The sequence below is a fragment of the Gracilinanus agilis genome, chromosome 1 (assembly GCF_016433145.1).
Source record: "Gracilinanus agilis isolate LMUSP501 chromosome 1, AgileGrace, whole genome shotgun sequence".
NCBI classification, from domain to species: Eukaryota; Metazoa; Chordata; class Mammalia; order Didelphimorphia; family Didelphidae; genus Gracilinanus; species Gracilinanus agilis.
In genome coordinates, this window is record NC_058130.1 from 198,962,161 (window position 1) to 198,981,328 (window position 19,168).

Consider the following 19,168-nt stretch of genomic DNA (forward strand, 5'->3'; position numbering starts at 1 on the left):
AAGAAGTCCAATGGCTTGACTAAGTTCACATGAGTGGCAAAGCTAGGTCCCTTCCAGCTTTATGATTCTGTTTTGGTAGTAGATAGTCAATATAGAAAATTGGAGAAAAGCTAGCTGTTTATTTGATAATACTTTCATTGGAAAGGTTTAAGGAAGAATGTGGAGATTTAAGCACCATATTAGAAATTGGGTCACCATGTATTTGGGCAAATTTTCCATGATATACATAATTTTCAGGGTCTATAACAGATCTTTAGGGATCTAAAGATTGAAAGACCTTTTAAGGCACTTTTAATTTTCAGGAAGAAAGCCCCATATAAAAGGAAAATTTTTAATTATTTGGAATAAATTACTTCTTTTTGTCCTTCCAAGATATATGAATCTTTGATTTATACATTAGAGTTTGTACCCGTGATATACTTTTATTCAAGTTTTTCATAGATTGTTACTTTGCATTGGTGGCTTCCCTTCCATTTTAGGGCCCAGTTCTTCTCTCATCACTTGATTAAATGGTATAGTAAAAATTTTCCTATCTTAGGGTCTGGCACATAGTATGCACTTAATTATAATAACTGCTAGCATTTTTATAGTTGTTTACTATGTGCCAGACACTCAACCAAATACTTTATAATTATTATCTCATTTGAGCTTAATAATTGTTAGTTGAGTGATTGACTATGTTGAAAGGATCATGGAAATGGGAGAGAAGAATATAATTAGTCATATCTTGGTTGAGTTATGATTTTGCCCCAGTTAATCTTCCTCATGTTAAGTTTCCCTTGGTTTAGGGATTAGAGACAAGATTCTTGTCCTGTTGATATTTCTACATCTCTCCATCTGTGAGGACAGTGATTGACTTAAATTTGAGGAGATTATCTCCTGCTCTATGAGTAAAATTAATTCTATCAGGTTGTAGACCATCCTAAGTCCCTAGAAGAGCAAAACAAAAAAAAAAACAAAAAAAAAAAAACACCCAATAACAAACAAACAAAAAAAAAGCAAAAGGTTGCTTTAACATTTTATTTTTCAATAAATGTTTGAATTGTGGAACACCCAGAGTTGTGTTAATCTATAACTAGAATGTGTGTGTATACACACGTATGTATCTCTGTGTGTGTGTGTGCCTCTTGTTAGAATGTAAGGATCTTTGAGATCTTTCTCTCATTTCTTTGTATTCTTGGCACTTAACATAGTATCTGGGCCCATAGTAGGCACTTATATGCTTTAAAAAAAATTCTTACCTTCAGTCTTAGAATAGATAATAAATATCAGTTCTAAGACAGAATTGCTGTAAAAGCTAGGCAGTTGGGGTTAAGTGATTTTCTAGGCAGTATCTGTGGCCAGATTTGAATCCAGGAACTCTTGTCTCTGGGCTTGGATTTCAATCCACCAAGCCACCTAGCTGCCACTCACTTACATATTTATTGATTGATTCATTGGGAGATATCAGAAATTATTTTATTTTAGAGCTTTCTAGTGAGAGTCAAATATGAGGCACTGTAGCTTTGCATATTTTACCCTATGGACGTTTAGTTTCTTTCACTTTACAGCAAGAGATCCATGAACTAGCTATATCAATCAGTGAATCAGCTAAAATATTTTTTGTGTGCTTGCTCTAGTGTGCCTATATACAAGATCCAGGTGGGAGGAAAGAAAGCATGGCAAGATCATACCCAGAAAGCCTTATCACATAGTGAGGGGAGCAAGACTTCTTGGTTTGTTTTATTGTTTTGATTTTGTATTGTTACATTAACACACAGAGATAAAGTAACAGTGAACAAAATGTTACAAGTAACAACCTAAGTGGTGTGTAGATAATAAATGCTTAGAGAGAGAGAGAGAGGCATTTAAAGGCTTTGTGAAAGAGTTGAGACTTAAGCTCAGCCTTGAAGAATGGGCAGAATTGGGTCAGGAAGGGGAAATTCTTATATTCTGGATAAATAAGAGAATTAGGAAATGTCTCCCCTTCAAATAGGTTTTTTTAAAAAATACTTTCATGTTTCGTCTTTGATAAACATAAAGAAAAATATCATTAATGTTGCACCTTATTATTCTACTTTTCTTATATTAGAAAACCTTGACCTAAATTCATTCTCTTCGGCCCCACATCCTCCCATTGATGTTTTTAAATTCACAGATGTTGGGGCAGCAAGGTGGCCTGGAATTTGGAGGGCCCAGTTCAAATCTGGCCTCAGACATTACCTAGCTCTATGAACCTGGGCAAGTGATAGAGTTATTACCAAGACAGAAAATAAGGTTTTAAAAAATGTAGATTCATCTCTCTGTAACACTGTCTGGCCTATCTTTTTTTTTTTTTTTAAACCCTTATATTTCACCTTAGAATCAATACTGTATATTGGTTCCAAGGCAGAAGAGCATTAAGGGCTAGGTAATGGGAGTTAGGTTACTTGCCCAGGGTCGCCCAGTTAGGAAGTGTCTGAGGTCAAATTTGAACCCAGGACATTCTGTCTCTAGGCCTGACCCCTCTCCATCCACTCAGCCACCCAGCTGCCTCCTTGGCCTATTTTAATAACTTGATTACCAACAAATATAATTAAGCAAAACAATCGGACATTAAAAAAATGAGGAGAATCGAATTAGGCATCCTAAAAGATTCTATCTAGCTCTACGATCCTATATATGACTACAAATACTTTCCCTTCTGTTTTCTACTTCTTCCTTGAAAGTAAATATTGGTTCACAGTCTTATGTGCCATACAATTCTATAGAGATCTGTACTTCTGATACCATTCTAAGTAAGTTGATTAAAAAACTAAAACTACAGTGTGCTTAAGTCTCCTCAATTCACTTTTTTCTACATTGTATAAGACTAATGTGAAAAAATCATTATTCTTGAGTTATACAGGATATAGTCATGTTACCACTAATGTCATATTATGTATTCATTTTTCCCCTTTTTTCTTTCTTAAACCCTTCTCTTCTGTCTTTGAATTGATACTAAGTATTGGTTCCAAGGCAGAAGGGCAATAAGAGCTAGACAATTGAGGTTAAGTGACTTACCCATGGTCACACAGTTAGGAAGTGTCTGAGACCATATTTGAACCCAGGTCCTCCTGACTCCAGGCCACTGTGCTACCCAGCTGCCCCCCTATTGTTTTCTTATTTTTTGTGTTGGTTCATCAAGATGACAATATCTCCCTGTTGGGGTCAGTGATCTTCTTCAAAAAAAGGATGAACAACAAAAATGATCTCATCATAAACAGAGGAAAAGAGGGAAGAACAAAACTGAATTAGAGATAATTTTGCCATATTGTGATGATATTTTTCTCCATGTTGACCCACAAATATGTAGTCAGAAATTTTAAAATAAATTATTGGAAGATGTTCCCTAAACACATTTAGTAGGTTTTCTTAATAGAAAATGCAAACTTTTTACCTCCAGGCTGTTTTCATTTTTAAAGTAATGAAATCATCCAAATTATTGCTGTGTTAATGATAATCTGAAACATCTGGTTTGCTTAGGGCTTGTGAGAGATCATCTTCCTAATTTGTCCAGGGAATAACTGCTCCTTGAAAAGAAATTTTATAGATAGCAAAATTGTATCTTGGGAGCTATTCCATTAAAGGTGGAAATAAGTTGCCCAATGGCTTTGTCCTGAATATAGGATGACTTTAAAAAGTTGGTTGTGTTTTTTTCCCAGCTAAAATGGACAACATTATGGCTGCCCAAGATAAATTATTTCCAAGCCTAGTGACACATCACCAGTGCTTTGAACTGACACTCATTAAAAAAAAGTAACAAAATGACATGGTGATCTTATCACATGGCATTTTCTGAATTAAGCACTTTTCTTTGTTAGTGAGAGATATTATTGATCATATTAGGGTATTACTATTGTATTTTTATAATGAAAAAATCAGGCTTTAATTTTTCTATTATATACTTTTGTTAAAGACTCTTTTTTGTAATTTTGTCTCTTTATAATGTAGTTCTGTGAAATTATAAAACATCTTTGTTCCAAGGGGTTTGACATCATTTCCTTTAGGTCAAACCCCTTAATGACATTTGTGGCTCTTGGGCTCCCAGGAAACCTCACTTTCTTGTACCTACGAATCTCCCATGCCTAGTTCAGTGGCTTCTCTCCTCTGGTCTTCTCATCCAGAATTTCTGTGGAAGGAGATACAAGTTTCCAACTTCTGCTTGACAACTCAGCATGTAGCTCTTCTGGTTTTCTAAGTTTTTTATTGTTAGAAACTACAGAGAAAGGTACAGGGGCTGAAAATGAAAAACAAAAAGGTAGTTTTACAATAAAGAGCACCAACTTCAATAGGTTCTCTCACAAAGACCATAATACTATTCAAGAATACAGTAATGGTTAGATGTGCCTCTGACTATGACTTTTTCATACTTGAACAATTGTAAATAACTATTTGGGTTTGTTGTATTATGTGTCATTCAGTATATCCAGTGATTTTTATGTTTAAGCCTAGAGGATGGTGTGTGTGTGTGTGTGTGTGTGTGTGTGTGTGTGTGTGTGTGTGTGTGTGTGTGTANGTGTGTGTGTGTGTGTGTGTGTGTGTGTGTGTGTGTGTGTGTGTGTGTGTGTGTGTGTGTGTAATAAGGGTGGGAAGCAGCTCATGTAAAAATAAATTTCTACAGGTGTTATCAAGATGTAAATAAGGTAATCTGAGTGGGCCAACGAAGGCAATTTGGTTATTAACTGCATAATATTTTATAATCTTAGTGGGCACTCAGAACTAATTGTTTCATGAGAAAGATCTTGCAAATAGAGCTGTTTAAAAGGAACTCTACAAACATACCCATGGTATGCTCTAGAATTTGCAATGGTGAAACTGAATATAATATTGAATCAAGTAGCAGACTAAGGTGTGTTCCCCCCACCTGAGCTGAACATGAAGATGTTCTGATCCCCCATTCTTTCTGCACAAAAGGATTCCAAAAAGACTAATTAGATCTGGTCTTCAATGTAAGTAGAGCTAGGCCTTTATTTTTCTTTCTCTTGTTCACTGACCCATTCTTTCAATTTTTGTCGCTGAAGTTCTTATACCCAAAATTTCTTAAGCCTAGATTCCAGATGAAGCTTACAGATTTCTAGCATAAGTAGATTTGATATGATTGGACTTCAAAGGTTCTTGAACCAGCTTCCTAGATTTATCTTAGATTGAAGGACCACCAGATAGTGGAAGGAGCATCCTTTCTTATGTGGCTTTCCAGAGATCCTTACCTTGGGCATTCACCCTGTTTTGACTTTGCAATTGTTTCTAATTCCTATATTCTATTGTAGCTCTGGGCTCTTGACCCAGTCATTTCTGCCTTGAGGTTTCTCTAAAGCAGATCCACTAGTTGGTTATAAAATATATTTATTGTGTCCTTATGTTGAAGATCTGTCCCTGTATTTTGTATCTTTGGTTAACATCTAATTTTTTTTTTTTATTGCCCATGTCAGTAATTTCACTTTGAAATCTTTCTCTCTTATGGCTTATTTTTCCCCTTCAAAAGCCAGCAGCAACCTCCCCCCACAACCTCCTTTTTCAGGCTTAAGAATCTTTATTGGACTTCCCAGTAAGTTCTCCTTTCCAGTTTGAGGGATGGTACTGGTGACATAATTATAGAGTTGTATAGGATAGTCTTATAGCAGTAGTTCTCAAACTTTTTTGGCCTACTGCCCCCTTTCCAGAAAAAATATTACTTAGCGCTCCTGGAAATTAATTTTTTAAAAAATTTTAATAGCAATTAATAGGAAAGATAAATGCACCTGTGGTCATCACCACTTCCCGGGATTGCTTCAGCACCCACGGAGGGGTGGGGGTGGGGGTGGGGGTGGCGCCCACTTTGGGAATCACTGTTTTATAGTATTAAAGGATATCTCCCACCATGGAAGGAGTCTGAATGCAGATTGACTTTATTTCTTCTGTGAGCCTTATGGTCAAAAAGGACCTTAATAACATTATGGGTTTTCAAGCACTTTTATTATAGTAGCTCCTAGGATTTAGGTTTATACACACACACAACCACACAACACACACACAGTGTTATCCTTTTTTACTGGTGTAGAAAGTAAGGCTGAGAGAGAGCTTAAGTGACTTAACCATTGTCAGTATTAAAAATGGAATTTAATTCAGGTCTTCTGACCCCAAGTTCCGGTCTTTCCACTATACTTACAAATTCATTCTAGTCCAACTTGATCTTTCTTTACCACATCTAGTTCTAATTTGTTGTATTTAGTATTCCATAAATATAATTGTTAATAACAGGCCTAGCCTATGCAGCCCATTGGCTAGATGTTCTTGGGGAAATTAAGTCGTCAGTTTAAAAAAATACCTTCATGTTATTTCTCAAGCAGATGTGTTCTAGATTAAAATGCTATTAATATTATACCCCATTGTTCTACTCTTTATTTTCTCCATGTTGTTTTCCTCAGTAGGTCATGAGCTCATCAAGGATAGGGACTATCTTCTGAGTTTTGTGTTTGTTTGTTGTTTGTTTTCTTAGCACAGTGCCTGGCTCATAAGTGCTTAATACATATTTATTGACTGAAATCTTATCTGAAGACCCTAGCCTACATTCTTGCCATCTAACCTCCTTTGAAAAAACTAAAAATAGTTTCTTATTGCTCTTTTAAAATATTGCTGTCATTTTCCAACTAAGCCTCTTCTTTCCCTTCCTTCTCATAGAATCTTCTCATATTACAAAAAAGTAAAATTAAGCCAAGCAAAATGATTCAATAAAAAAAATGAGAGCATTGGACAAGGTGACCTCCAAGACTCTTCCAACTTTAAATCTGTGATCCTATATTCCAGAATTTTGTGTTTCTGATAAGTCATCCAGCCTCATCCAATGAACATTAAATGTCTACTTAGTAGTGTACTGACTTGGCTCCTTCAGGGAGCAGAGATGTTTGTGTGGTTCCTGAGCTCAGTGAGTGGTTATTCCGGTTCAGGTTACCAGCTTTGTCCATTTCCCCGGTTATTTCTGATGACTTCATTTCTCAAGTAAATTATCTTTCTCCTTCCATACTGGTAGAATTTACTCATTTAACAAGCGAAAACTTAAAAAAAAAAAATTATAAACTTAACTTTTAATACAAAGGTTCATAGACAGATGCAAAATGAAGGATAACATCTTACACAAACCCCCCAACATTTAATAAGGGATTACCAAATGAATTAACAAACAAAGCAAAGAAAATGCTTTTGTTCCATGTCTCCTTTCTATTCTGTCTGAAGTTCTTTTGCTTATTCAGTAAGTATCTATTATCTGTCTAAAATTATATTGTAGAAAAAAACCTTTTCATCTAGTAATAATATGGAAAATTCATACTAGCAAAGAGAGGTCATCTGGTTTGGAGAGTAATTTTGTTAATATAAGGCTTTTAGCAATCTTGCCTTTTAAGATTTTGAAATTAGGTCAGACTGTCAGAGGAGAGGCCACCGAAAAGTGGAGAGACTGATGCTGCTTCTTGAGGTTTAGGAGTTGCTGTAAGAAATAAGTATGTGGTCAGAAGTATAGAAAATTGGTGATCTTCCCCTTCTCTCCAAATAAGAGAGACATAGAAAAATTTATTTATGTCTTGAAATCCATCTAAGGCATTGGGAAACTCATTTCACCATAAAAATATTATTTGAGTGTTTTCTATTTTTCCTGGTGTTCATTTTCTTTCATTCTTCCCTTCTCTCTTTCCTTTTTAAAGGGAAAAAAAAAAAAACAGAAACCATGATAAAGATGAAAACTCTTAAATCTAAGGTTCTTCCAAGCTCCAACAACATGCGCACACAGTGTGTGTGTATATATGTGTAGTGTTTTGAGATTTCCATTGTACTTTCCTCATAAAGTTCTTATGAAATAGTATAAATAAATAATAGTCTCCCCATTTTGTAAATTAGGAAAACGAGTCCCTGAGAGAACATAGTCCCAAACTAATTAACACAGACAGGATTTCAGCTTGAGTGTCTTGATTCTATGTAACCACACTGAGACAATATTTATGAGGCACTTTGTAAATTTTATAGTACTACATAAATGCTAGTTATTATTAGTAATAATAGTTTCTTGAAATCCATCATGAGGTATGACTCAGCTTCTTCTCTCTGTAACTACCTTTCATATTCCATGATATGACTTTTGCGCTGATTTCTATGTATGGAAACCACATTTTATATATTCTTCTGAATTTTATTAAGACATAGATAATCACATGGAATCAAATTCCCCCCTCCCTCTCTCTCTCTTTTTAGCCTGATGAATTATACTTTGAAGAAGGTGATATTATCTACATTTCTGACATGGTAAGCTTAAATAAGTTGCTTCTTGATGTAAACAATTTTATATTTAATATAACTATTTTCTGGTTCCATTAAAACTACCTGTAGTTTTAATGGAACCACAAAATCTTTCTGGTCCATACCAAGAAGGCATAAAGGAAATTGGATAGTTGCTTTAAAATTTCAAAAATTAATGTTTTTGCCTCTCTTCAGGAGTCTTCCTCTCTCCCCTTTTATGAAATTTGCTGCAGTTAGATTTTTTTTTGCTAATCTAGTAATTTAGGGGGCAAAAAGGAAAGTTAAGATGTAAGAGATCTTGATAAATATGGATAAGTAGGTCTATATTTCATGGAGCAAATAGATTTTTAGGGGGTAAATTATTTGAAAGCAGATTTACATATTGTTTTAATACTTAATATCATTAATTAATGATAATATATTATATATTAGTTTTCAATTTGAAATCGATGATATAATTTAACTGATTTTTTTCCCCTCCTAGAGTGATACCAACTGGTGGAAAGGGACCTCAAAGGGCAGAACTGGACTAATTCCAAGCAACTATGGTGAATTTTGTGATTATGTTTGTTTTTCAGTTAACAGAATGATTCTTTTGTCCTCCTTTTCAGTTTCTTAGTTTTATGGGACACCTTTTGATTGTGCTAACTGAGAAATTAGTAGGCTAGGTACCAGTCTAGAATGTTCTTTTCTCCCTAAGGGCACTTTTCAATGCAAAGGATGGGTGTCAAATAATTTCACCCTAAGGTGGTCCAACTCTGCTTGTCTCATGAGTAGAAGTCTTAAAATTAAATAGAGAACAGAGTAAGACATGCCATCTTTCCATGTGGACTTAAATATTCCTATTGCTAAGAAAATAGTGATATTATTGACTGTTCCTTAGGTTTTGTATTGTGGAACGAAAGCCTAATAGTACAGTGTTTTTCAGTTACATTTAATAACTGCCCCCCAGAAGGAGGGGCAAGTGGCCAGAGGGCCAGATTTGGTCCAGAGTAGACCTGGGCTCTAGTTCTGACTCAAACGCTCCCTGGTACCATATGCAAGGTATCTTCCTTCTTGAGCCTCAGTTTTCTCATCTGTAAAATAGGAAGATGATATCTCTAGGATCTACCTAAAAAGGTTTGTGAGAGGGTCATATGAGATAAGGTACACAAAAATGTCTGTTCAATTGCCATTTGTTTATCATTACTTACAACTTCCTGGGTGATGGCTTGTGGGGAATTAGGGTATCAGACACATGATCCTCACCCTCAAGCGATGTGAAAGAAAGAAAAATACACATACATTAAAACTGAAAAACTTTTACAAGAACCTACATAACCCAGTAGAACAGAGGAGATTTGTACATAGGTGCTGAATAATCCAGGGAGAGGGGATAGTGAAGAAGAGGGAGATTTATGGGAGTTGTTGGCATAACTGAAGCAAAGGTGTGAACCACTTTGGAGGGTTCCATAAAGGAGATTAGGTATGTGAATCATTTCTACCTTTTTCTCTGCTGGCTAGTGCCTCCTGGCAAAGAAATGAATTGTTTGGGTCTTCTAGAAAAATGTAACAAAAGTTTCCCTCATTTTTTCTAGTCAGCCAAGCCCCTTGAAACATCACATATCATAACTTCCCAATCCCCCATAAATTGTAGATCTCCAGAAACACTTTGTATGGTAGCTAAGCCCAGTCTCACTGCTGGATCACCTGCAGCTGAAAGGGCATTCTAACACAGCCCTATCTCTTATCAGAAATGATATTTAGACTGTTCCTTCTACTGGCTTCCTGAGAGCAATGAACAGATCTTCCTCTGAGAGATGAAACTGCTGTTTTCAGAGATAAGAAAATAGGCATCCATTTTCCTCATACTAATTGTCACTGTGGTTTTTATTAGCTGATGGGAAAGAAGATTCTTTTGTCCAGTGAAAATAACTCGTGAATGGGAAAATAAGTACTTCTATTCCGACTCCTTCAGAATAGTCATTATAATGGTATTTTACTGGAAAATACGTTAGAATTCACTAAGTCCAGTTTCATTGTTTTACTCATGAGGAAACTGAGGCTCAGATCTTAAATAATTTGTCAAAGAGGTCATTTCAAATTAGGTTGTACCCCAAATTCAGTGCTCTTTCTACTTTAGATGCTATAGTCATTAAAAAAGCATTATAGGCATTAATTAGTGTGTTTTCCATGTTTATTTAACTTCTTTATTGTTAGAAGAAGCTTAAAAAACATTTGTGGTATGCCTCCCTTTTTTTCTCATTCTAATTAATGGGTATATAATTACCTTTTTATTAGGGCTGATTTCACTAAACCTAAGGATTAGCTTGCCTCTAGGGAAAGGAAGTATCTGGGAGACCTCTTGATTTGTTCCCTTTTGGCTGTGAATAAAATGGGAAGGAAAACCAAGGGACTGATCATAGTGACTTTTTAGACAGAGGTTAGTCTCCTTTAAACAGGCCACACTATATTTAACAGGTTTAGCATTTGTGTCAGTTGGCAATGTCAGTTGATTTTGGGTGTGCATTTTTTTTCTTTTCACTTTAGTGGCTGAACAAGCAGAGTCCATAGATAATCCTCTTCATGAAGCTGCCAAAAGAGGTGGGTATGACTTGGCTAGGTTTGAGGGAGCTCTCTAGAGTGCTAATTTACATCAATTTCTTAAGCTTGGTGAAACGAAGAAGTAAATAACTTTCAGCCTTTTGGCCAACAGTGAACTTAGAATTGTTAATAAGTTGATATTTTTTATGCTGCACAAATTATCTATCGAAGGCATTATTCTGAATATTTAGAATCTATTTTGGTTTAACACGGTAGGGCCTGTAGCTTTGAATGGTCAGCTATTACTTCTCCAGGAAGAGCTAATAATGGCAAAGGTCCGGCATTTTCTATTTCCTCTTGGCTTCTACTTTTGTTTTTTAAAGTTACTATGCTCCCTGGGAAGGGATTATTTATTTAGAAAGAGGAACACACTTTAATAGAGTCTTTGTACCAATTTTTCTCATAAATATACCATTAAGATGAATTATTTTTATTAACAAAATGTACCACAGTGGTAGGAATAGTAGAGAAGTAATGATATGATGAATTCATTCCAAATTGAAATCTAAGAAGGAAGATACTGATTTTAAAACAAAAACAAATTTCTCCTTTATTTACACTTCACCATCATTTCAGGCAATTTGAGCTGGTTGAGAGAATGCTTGGATAATAGAGTTGGCGTTAATGGCTTGGACAAAGCTGGAAGCACTGCTCTGTACTGGGCTTGTCATGGTGGTCACAAAGGTATGATGCTCTGCTGCTGTTATGTGTCCATGTTATGGAAGATGTACTTAGCCTAGGACAATCAGGTTAATAAAATAGGAAAAGTTTAGTAGTGACCTCAAATTTTTGGTCAGAACCAGCAGAAGAGTTTCCCAAATATGTCCCAAGTTATGCATATCTTACTATAATATAGATACATGTGTGGGTATAGATATAAGATGAAAAACATTAAAAAGAATTCCTAGAGACTTGAACATGAATATTCGACTTAGATTTCAAAAGTTGTAATGGTACAAGATGTAGAAATCTAGGCACCCCAATAACATTGATAAAATATTTTTCTCACTATCAGAGTTTTAAAATTCTTTCATTTTTTCTCTGTTAAAACTAAATCTCAAAGCACTTTAATGGCATGGATTTTCTTTAACTTGTAAAACATCAAATGCTATTCTTGATATCTCACTTTGTTTATTTTTCCCTGTTTCCTTTTAAAATGTATCATCTTTTTGAATTGATATTTCAGATGTAGTGGAAGTGCTATTTACCCAACCAAATATTGAACTAAATCAACAGGTGAGGAAATTATTCCATAATTCTTCCTTTAAACCTTCCTCTTTTCTTTTTCGTGAAATTTTGTTCCTTTTAAGCCAAATTGTGTCACAAACTTGGATTTTTCTTTCTGTAATTCAATAGCTTTTAAACATTTATAAGGATTCCTCTGTAATAGTTTGATAAGTTGTAATGGTGTGATTTATAGATTTATGGTAAGAGCTAGACCAGGTTATATGAATAACTGTATAGGATATATTAATCATAAAAGCAGGTAGAAATAGATAATATAGTGTGTTAAAATAAGATATAAAAGGAATTAATATTAAAAGCCTCTGTAATGCTGAAAGTTCCTGTATACTTCCCCTTACCTTGCCACATGCTCTGGAGGTTGTGACATGAGGAAACCAGGCCCCTATGCTTGCAGTTTCATGACCAAGTCACCCGAGAAAGGGGAGGGGAAAAGGTTCAGAACCCCTAGTCATACCCTCTGGTTGAATCATTGCCTATGCTTATAAAACCTATAAGACCTAAGATTTGGGATCTCAGACCTTACTGCATTTATTTGTAGCTCTCACAATAAAAGTCAGTTTGTGCTCAGATCTTGGCCCAGTTCTTTTCTTTTTTATATTTCTTAGATTTTAAAGATCTTTTTTTCTTCTTGCTTCTATAGAATAAGTTGGGGGACACAGCTTTACATGCTGCCTCCTGGAAGGGTTATGCTGACATTGTAGAGATGCTTCTGGCAAAAGGTAAATCTAAAAGTTAAGTTTAGCACTCATTTGTTTTTTTTTCCCCCCATTAAAAAAAAGTAACAAACTTTTAATAAACATAACCAAAATAGACATTTCCACATACATAACAAAAAAAAAGAGTTTCATATAAACTGAATCTCAGTTCTATGCAGCTTTTCTTTAAGTCTGTAATATATTTCGTATTGCTTTCAAAGCTAACCTTGTCCTAGATTCCTTCTGGCTTTTTCTTCTGTTATAATCACTAACTTGGGGTGGGGGAAAGTTAACATTAAACTCTTTGTTTCACTTAATCACTTTCAATCGCTTTTCAGCCTTTTGGCTAAGATCAAGTGTGTTGTTTAACCATTTTTGTTGTTGCTTGAATCCAAGGTCATGTGCATTTTTTTAAGTACCTACTACATTCCTCTCTTAGATAAGGCAGTAGGGCTTAGTAGATGGAGGGCTAGACTTGGAGTCAAGAAGACCTGGGTTTAGTTGTTACCTTAAAAACTATATAGTTATTGCCTAAAAAACTAATAGCTATGGGGGGGCCCTAGGCGAATTAGTTATCTCCCAGGATCCATCTGTAAAATGAAGAGATTAGACTCAATGACCTCTAAGTCCCCTTCCAGCTCAAAATCTTTAGGATCATATAATCTTAGGGTCATATAAGACTTTGCCCAAGATGCTGGGATACTGAGACTCCTCCTCACAAAATGGTACCTGCCTTCAAAGAGCTTTTGAAAGAGCACTTGAAGAGTGGGGGAAGTTTAAGCATAAAAACAGATAAGCTTTTGCTCAATTTTTTTTTTCCAATAGAATGAGAGCACTAACATCTAGGGAATATCAGGAAAACTTTCCTCTTGGTGGTGGTCCATGTGTTAAGTGTTAAAGAAAGATGAGAGCTCAAAGAAGCACAGGTCAGGAGGGGCAACCTTGACAGGGACACAGAGATAGAAGGTAGAAGGGTGGGTTTGGGGAACAGCAAATAGACTATATTAGAAGGATGGTGGTATTCTAAACAGAAATAAGGAAGTTGAGAGGGAGAGACAGGGTTTGGGGGAAGAGGATGAGTTCCATTTTGGACATGTAGAATCTATGTTACTCAGCATCCTCAGAGAAAATCTGATATAAAGCAGAAGTGAATAAGAGAGTAAAAGGAAATAAAACTTGAATTTGACAAAATATTTGCAAACAGGCCAGCAACGGGCCAGGAGAAAAAAAATGAAGCCCAAGAGATTTCTCTGTCCTAGTTCCCTAAAGTGTTCTATTTTGACTGGCTCAATATTTTTTTTTTTAGCATTTAAGTGTTACTTGTTTGTATATTTAATTTTTAAAGAGGAGGTAAAGAATGAATTGGATAAATTATTTTGGACAGCAGCACTGTGTGAAACAACAAATTACATCTGGAGTTTGTTGAACAATCAGTTCATCTAATCTGAGAGGGAACCTCCAGATGTAAAATGTCACTCCATCAAAGCCATTCCCCATCTCCCTGATCTTTCTCTCTCAGGGAACAGCTTGAGAAGGGAAAGGAGCATCCTTTAGTCAATCCTGATACTTATTTTGGCACATTTATTCTGTTATATATTAGTGTCTTGAGATTGGTCTCAAACTTTTTAACTAAATAATACCTGCCTGGCACAGGTGAGAGAGCACTAGGCCTTGAGTCAGGAACACTTGAATTAAAATATGGCACCGGACACTTTTTTATCTGTATGACTTTGGGCATTTTACCCTTTTACTCACCTGTAAAAGTGGAGATGATATTAATACCTTCCTCCCAGGTTGTTGTGAGGATCAAAATAGATAATATTTGTAAAGTCCTTTGCAAACCCTAACTATATAAATAATAGCTATTATTATTAATAATAATTTTCCTGTATCTGATGATGTGGAATTTACTGGGGATGGGGAGGTAGGGTAGTAAACCACTTACCAAGTTTTTTAACCTTAATTTGATAGAAATCTTATGGGGATTTAAAAAAAAAAGAAAAGAAAAGTAATAACAGATTGTAAGGATGCGGTGAACAGAGAGCAGGCCTTGAAACAAGGAACACATAGATTCAGGTCTTGCCTCAGACAAAGACTGATTGTGTGACCCTGGGCAAGTCACCTCTTCACCTCTCACTTATAGGCAACTCTATAAGGCTATGGGTAGAGTTTTCAGAGAAGATTTCTATCTGTAATGGTAGAGAGAGCTTCCTCATTTAGAATTCCTTGTAAGAATGAAGTAACAGATTTAGTCTCTATTCCTAAATGACTGTAATCATAACATTTGCAGCGACAAATTCCTTTATTGATGGTGTCAGATATTTAATTTCAACCTTTTCCTCTTATTTTTTGTTGTTGTTTTACTGCTGTACAATTAAAAAAATTAACCTCCAAAGCCAAAATTTCTTCCTCCTTCCCCTTCTACTTATGTAACCTTGAACAAGTCACTTCCCCTTACTGGGCCTCAGTTTTTCTACCTGTAAAATTAGGAAGATTGGACTAAATGACCTCTAAGGGCACTTCCAACTGTACATCCCACAATGCTTCTGTCTCTTGCTGGCCTTTGCCAAACATGGTCATTTGTTTAGGTGGGAGGTAAAGAAAAGATGCCTCTTCCCTTAGGTTTTCTTAAGGGTGGTGAAAGTGGAATGGATTTTCTTAAAAATATGGATGCTCTTTCCCCAAAAATGACTCTCGTCTTTTGTTGTCAAAGGTGCTAGGACAGACTTGAGAAATAATGAGAAGAAGCTAGCCCTGGACATGGCAACCAATGCTGCCTGTGCTGCTCTGCTTAAGAAGAAACAAGGGACAGGTACTTCAATTTATTGTTTCTTTCTTCTCTACCTTTCTTTTGAACTTTGTTGAGATTATTTTCCCAAAAGGTGTTTTGGTGACTTGTAAGTTTGATTATTTTTCTCATTTGGGAGTAGAAATGCTATAGCAGGAAAAAAATAAAATTCCAAATAAAAATGAGTGCTCTAATGAAACATAGCTTTTTATGATTGGTTTCAGAGCTCCTTTCATTCCCCTAATTTATTGTTTGGGTAATGTTGGTTTTCATAGCAATCTCTCCCCTGCCCATTCTCAGGCTTCTTTTTTAGTGCTCCTCAGTGTCAAATAGTATTTCCGATCCTTTGCTACAGACATATTTGTAACTAGATCTGTTATTTTAAAATATTTTTAAAAGTTTGAAAATTAATAAAATACATACTCATCAAAATACCCAACAAATTTTTTTAATAGAACATTCTCAAAATTTATTCCAAGTTCTGTGATTGTTTCCCAGCAGTTCAAAACTATATCAATGGAAACACCATTTCTTTGCTTACAAGATATTTATGTCCAAAAGAGACCAGTGATTGTTCTCTAGATAAATTTTCACAAAGTCTATGTAAGTACACTAATTGAGTAGTCTCTTTTGGGTTTTGAGAGCAAGTTTTAATAGTCACAAAAAGAGCTTGTGTGGCAGTTTTAAAAGAAAAGACACTGAACACATTTGGGCCACTATTTCTCTGTGAGTAATCCCTCTGAATATTTGTCCTTTGATGGTAAGCCATCATTCAAACCCAGTCACTATATGAAGTCTTTTCCTGTGTCACCACTAAATTCACACTTACTTTAAGTGCTTGAAAATGGGTGAAATGATCGTGACATTTTCTTTCATGGTTTTAATTCTTTCCCACTTGTGGATGTCACTCATGCCAAGTACCACTCCTATCCTCACTTCCTTTTCCTTTGTCATCTTCTCTTTCCTCCTTTCTATAAAGGCTCAGATGCAAAAAGAGAGACAGGGTTAGTGTTAGGGAATAATTCTTTTCCTTCAGTCAATCAGCAAGCATTTATTGAGCATACAAACACAATAAATGAAACAATCCTTATTCACAAGAGAGCAGGAGAAACAACAAGAAAAAATGTTAAAGTATATGCAGAATAAATACAAAGTAATTAAAAACTAGATGGTCTGAAAAGGGGTGTGCTGGCTACTGAGAGATCAGAGAAGTCTTTACGTAGAAGATGCTGCTTGAACATCATGGAAGAGAGTTAGTTCTCTGAGGCAGAAGTGGAAAGGTATCAGGAATAGCCAGTACGAAGGCACACATGGGAATTGGAGTTTGGGATAGGATTTTATGCCTACCTCACATTGTTGAACATAGTGTACCTACACACTATGTTGAAGCAGAAACAATGCGTACATTTTATTTCACCATTTTTTTCCTGGTTCTCTTTGGGCATCTACCTAAAGGTAGTTGAAGGGAATCCTACCGCTTCCTCTGCCTTGGGGAACACCATTTAATGCTTCAGTCAAGAGATGATAATGGGGTCTTTGCCATAGAAAACTTGCATGCTGTTCTTGATAGTTAAATTGAAGAGTAATTACAGGATCATTTCTTTGGGGGTGGTAATAGGTAGCCCCTAAGTTTCAGGGTCATTTTCTCCCTACCCTTACTCTTCCACTTTCTTGGTTTGGCATTCAAAGCTCTTTATAACCTACTGCCCCTCCTACCTTTCCAGCCTTCTTACATCTTACTTGGCATCCTGTATTCTTTGATCCACTGACACTAGTCCCCTGACTGTTCCATTAATAGGCGCCATTTCTTGACTCCAGACATTTTCTGTGACTGTTCCTCATTCCTGGAATGCTTTTCCTTCCAGGCCTCTGACTACCAACCTCCCTCATTTCCTTCACATTTCAACTAAAATCCCACCTTCTACAAGAAGTCTTTCCCAGACCTTATTAATTATTTCCTATTTATCTTGTATATAGCTTGCTTTGTATATATTTGTTTGTATGTTACCTCCTGCATTAGATCGCAAATTCCTTGAAGATAGGAAACATCTTGTGCTTATCACAGTTCCATGTCCATAGTAGTCACTTAATAAATGTTTATTAATTGATTATCCAGTTAAAACGTATCATGGGTAACAAAAAAGGAGGACAAGAAGTCATAAAAAGGCAAAATTTTCCTGGTTTAGGATAGGAAAGAGAGAATATAGAAAAGTAAAGAAACAAAACAAACAAAAGGGAAAGTTTTGCTGGGGTGATGGTGATGGCAGATTATGGATTGATTGTATCTCAACAGAAGCCACCTAAGCCACTTCTTTCTTCCATTAATTTTACTCTGTTAATTTTTACTTCCATCTGCCCTACTGGCTCCCTGAAACACTCACCGTCCTGTACCAACAGCATGGTGGATGGGGACCCCAAAGGAGCCCCAAAGTGACACCATGCCTGCTACGAATAGGTAGATAGAGAGATAAAGCATCTATTAAGTTTTAATTTAATATTAATAATTAATATTTATATATTATATATAGTGCCTGGCAGAGTAAAAACTTAATATACACATATATTATAATATATTACATATTTATATGTATAAATATATAATGTATTATAAAATTAATTATAATAAAATAGTATTTATATATTATAAAAACTTTACGTATGTATGTTGAGGATAGAAATACAAGCCAACAAGCAGTGCCTGCCCTCAGTGAGCCTGCATTTTAACAGGTGACAATAGCATATCAGAGAGAGTCTTGAAGAGGGAGGGAAGCATGGTGAGGGAACGGAGGCATGATTCTGGGGTCCTTCCTTTCGAGTGATCCCTGTGAAGGAGTCACCAGCCAGGAGAGCAGGGCCTCAGGATGCAGGTTTTCCTCAAGTGGGATGGTCTGGAGAGGGAGACTTGGCCTTAAGGAGCATGCAGCTCTGTTACTTATATTCTTTTCTACCCAAAGTTGTTGAATTATTAAGAAAATTGATGAGGGCCACTAGGTGGCTCAGTGGATAGAGCACCAAGCCTAGAATGAAGAGGACCTGGGTTCAAACTCTGGGCAAGTCACTACCCAGAGTCTTTGCTACTCTTTTGTCTTAGAAATGGGAAGTAAGGGTTTCTTTTTTTTGTTTCTTGTTGTTTTTTTTTTTTAATGAGGTTACTTTTGAGAGATCTGGTACAGACTTCTCATGGGGCATGTGTGTATAGACTCCAAGTAAATTTAGAAACTTGTTATAGGTTCTTCCCCTCCTATAACTTTATTCCCCCATCTGCCTTCTTTGTTTCCCTTCAACTTTCCTTACTTCATCATTTACCTGGCCACAGTCTTCCCTTCTGTCCCATTAAAAATTCTGCTTCTTAAGATTACTCTATTACAAAAATGAATAACATGGGGAAAAAATAAAAATAAAAAATTAATAAAAATTCTGCTTTTTGCCTTTAGCTGAAGGAATTTAAATAGAAGGATTGGCTGAGCTAGGTGAAGGTGCCCTTTTTTGTTCTGAGCCTTATCCAAGGGAATACTAGCTTTTAGGGAGCATTAGACATTTTTCTTTGAATCTTTCTATTTTTTGTTTACCCTTTCTACTTCTCTGGTGCCTAGGG

At 35.8% G+C, this 19,168-nt stretch overlaps 1 protein-coding gene across 1 annotated transcript in view; it reads left to right on the plus strand.

Moving 5' to 3' along the window:
- The window catches only part of OSTF1 (osteoclast stimulating factor 1), a 57,828-nt gene that overhangs the window by 36,078 nt on the left and 2,582 nt on the right, over positions 1-19,168 (plus strand). Inside the window, exons 3-9 of the mRNA XM_044659559.1 lie at positions 8,218-8,268; positions 8,747-8,810; positions 10,792-10,845; positions 11,422-11,529; positions 12,032-12,081; positions 12,731-12,809; positions 15,499-15,597. Coding sequence (XP_044515494.1) covers positions 8,218-8,268; positions 8,747-8,810; positions 10,792-10,845; positions 11,422-11,529; positions 12,032-12,081; positions 12,731-12,809; positions 15,499-15,597 — 505 coding nt within the window. The remainder of the gene's footprint in view (positions 1-8,217; positions 8,269-8,746; positions 8,811-10,791; positions 10,846-11,421; positions 11,530-12,031; positions 12,082-12,730; positions 12,810-15,498; positions 15,598-19,168) is intronic.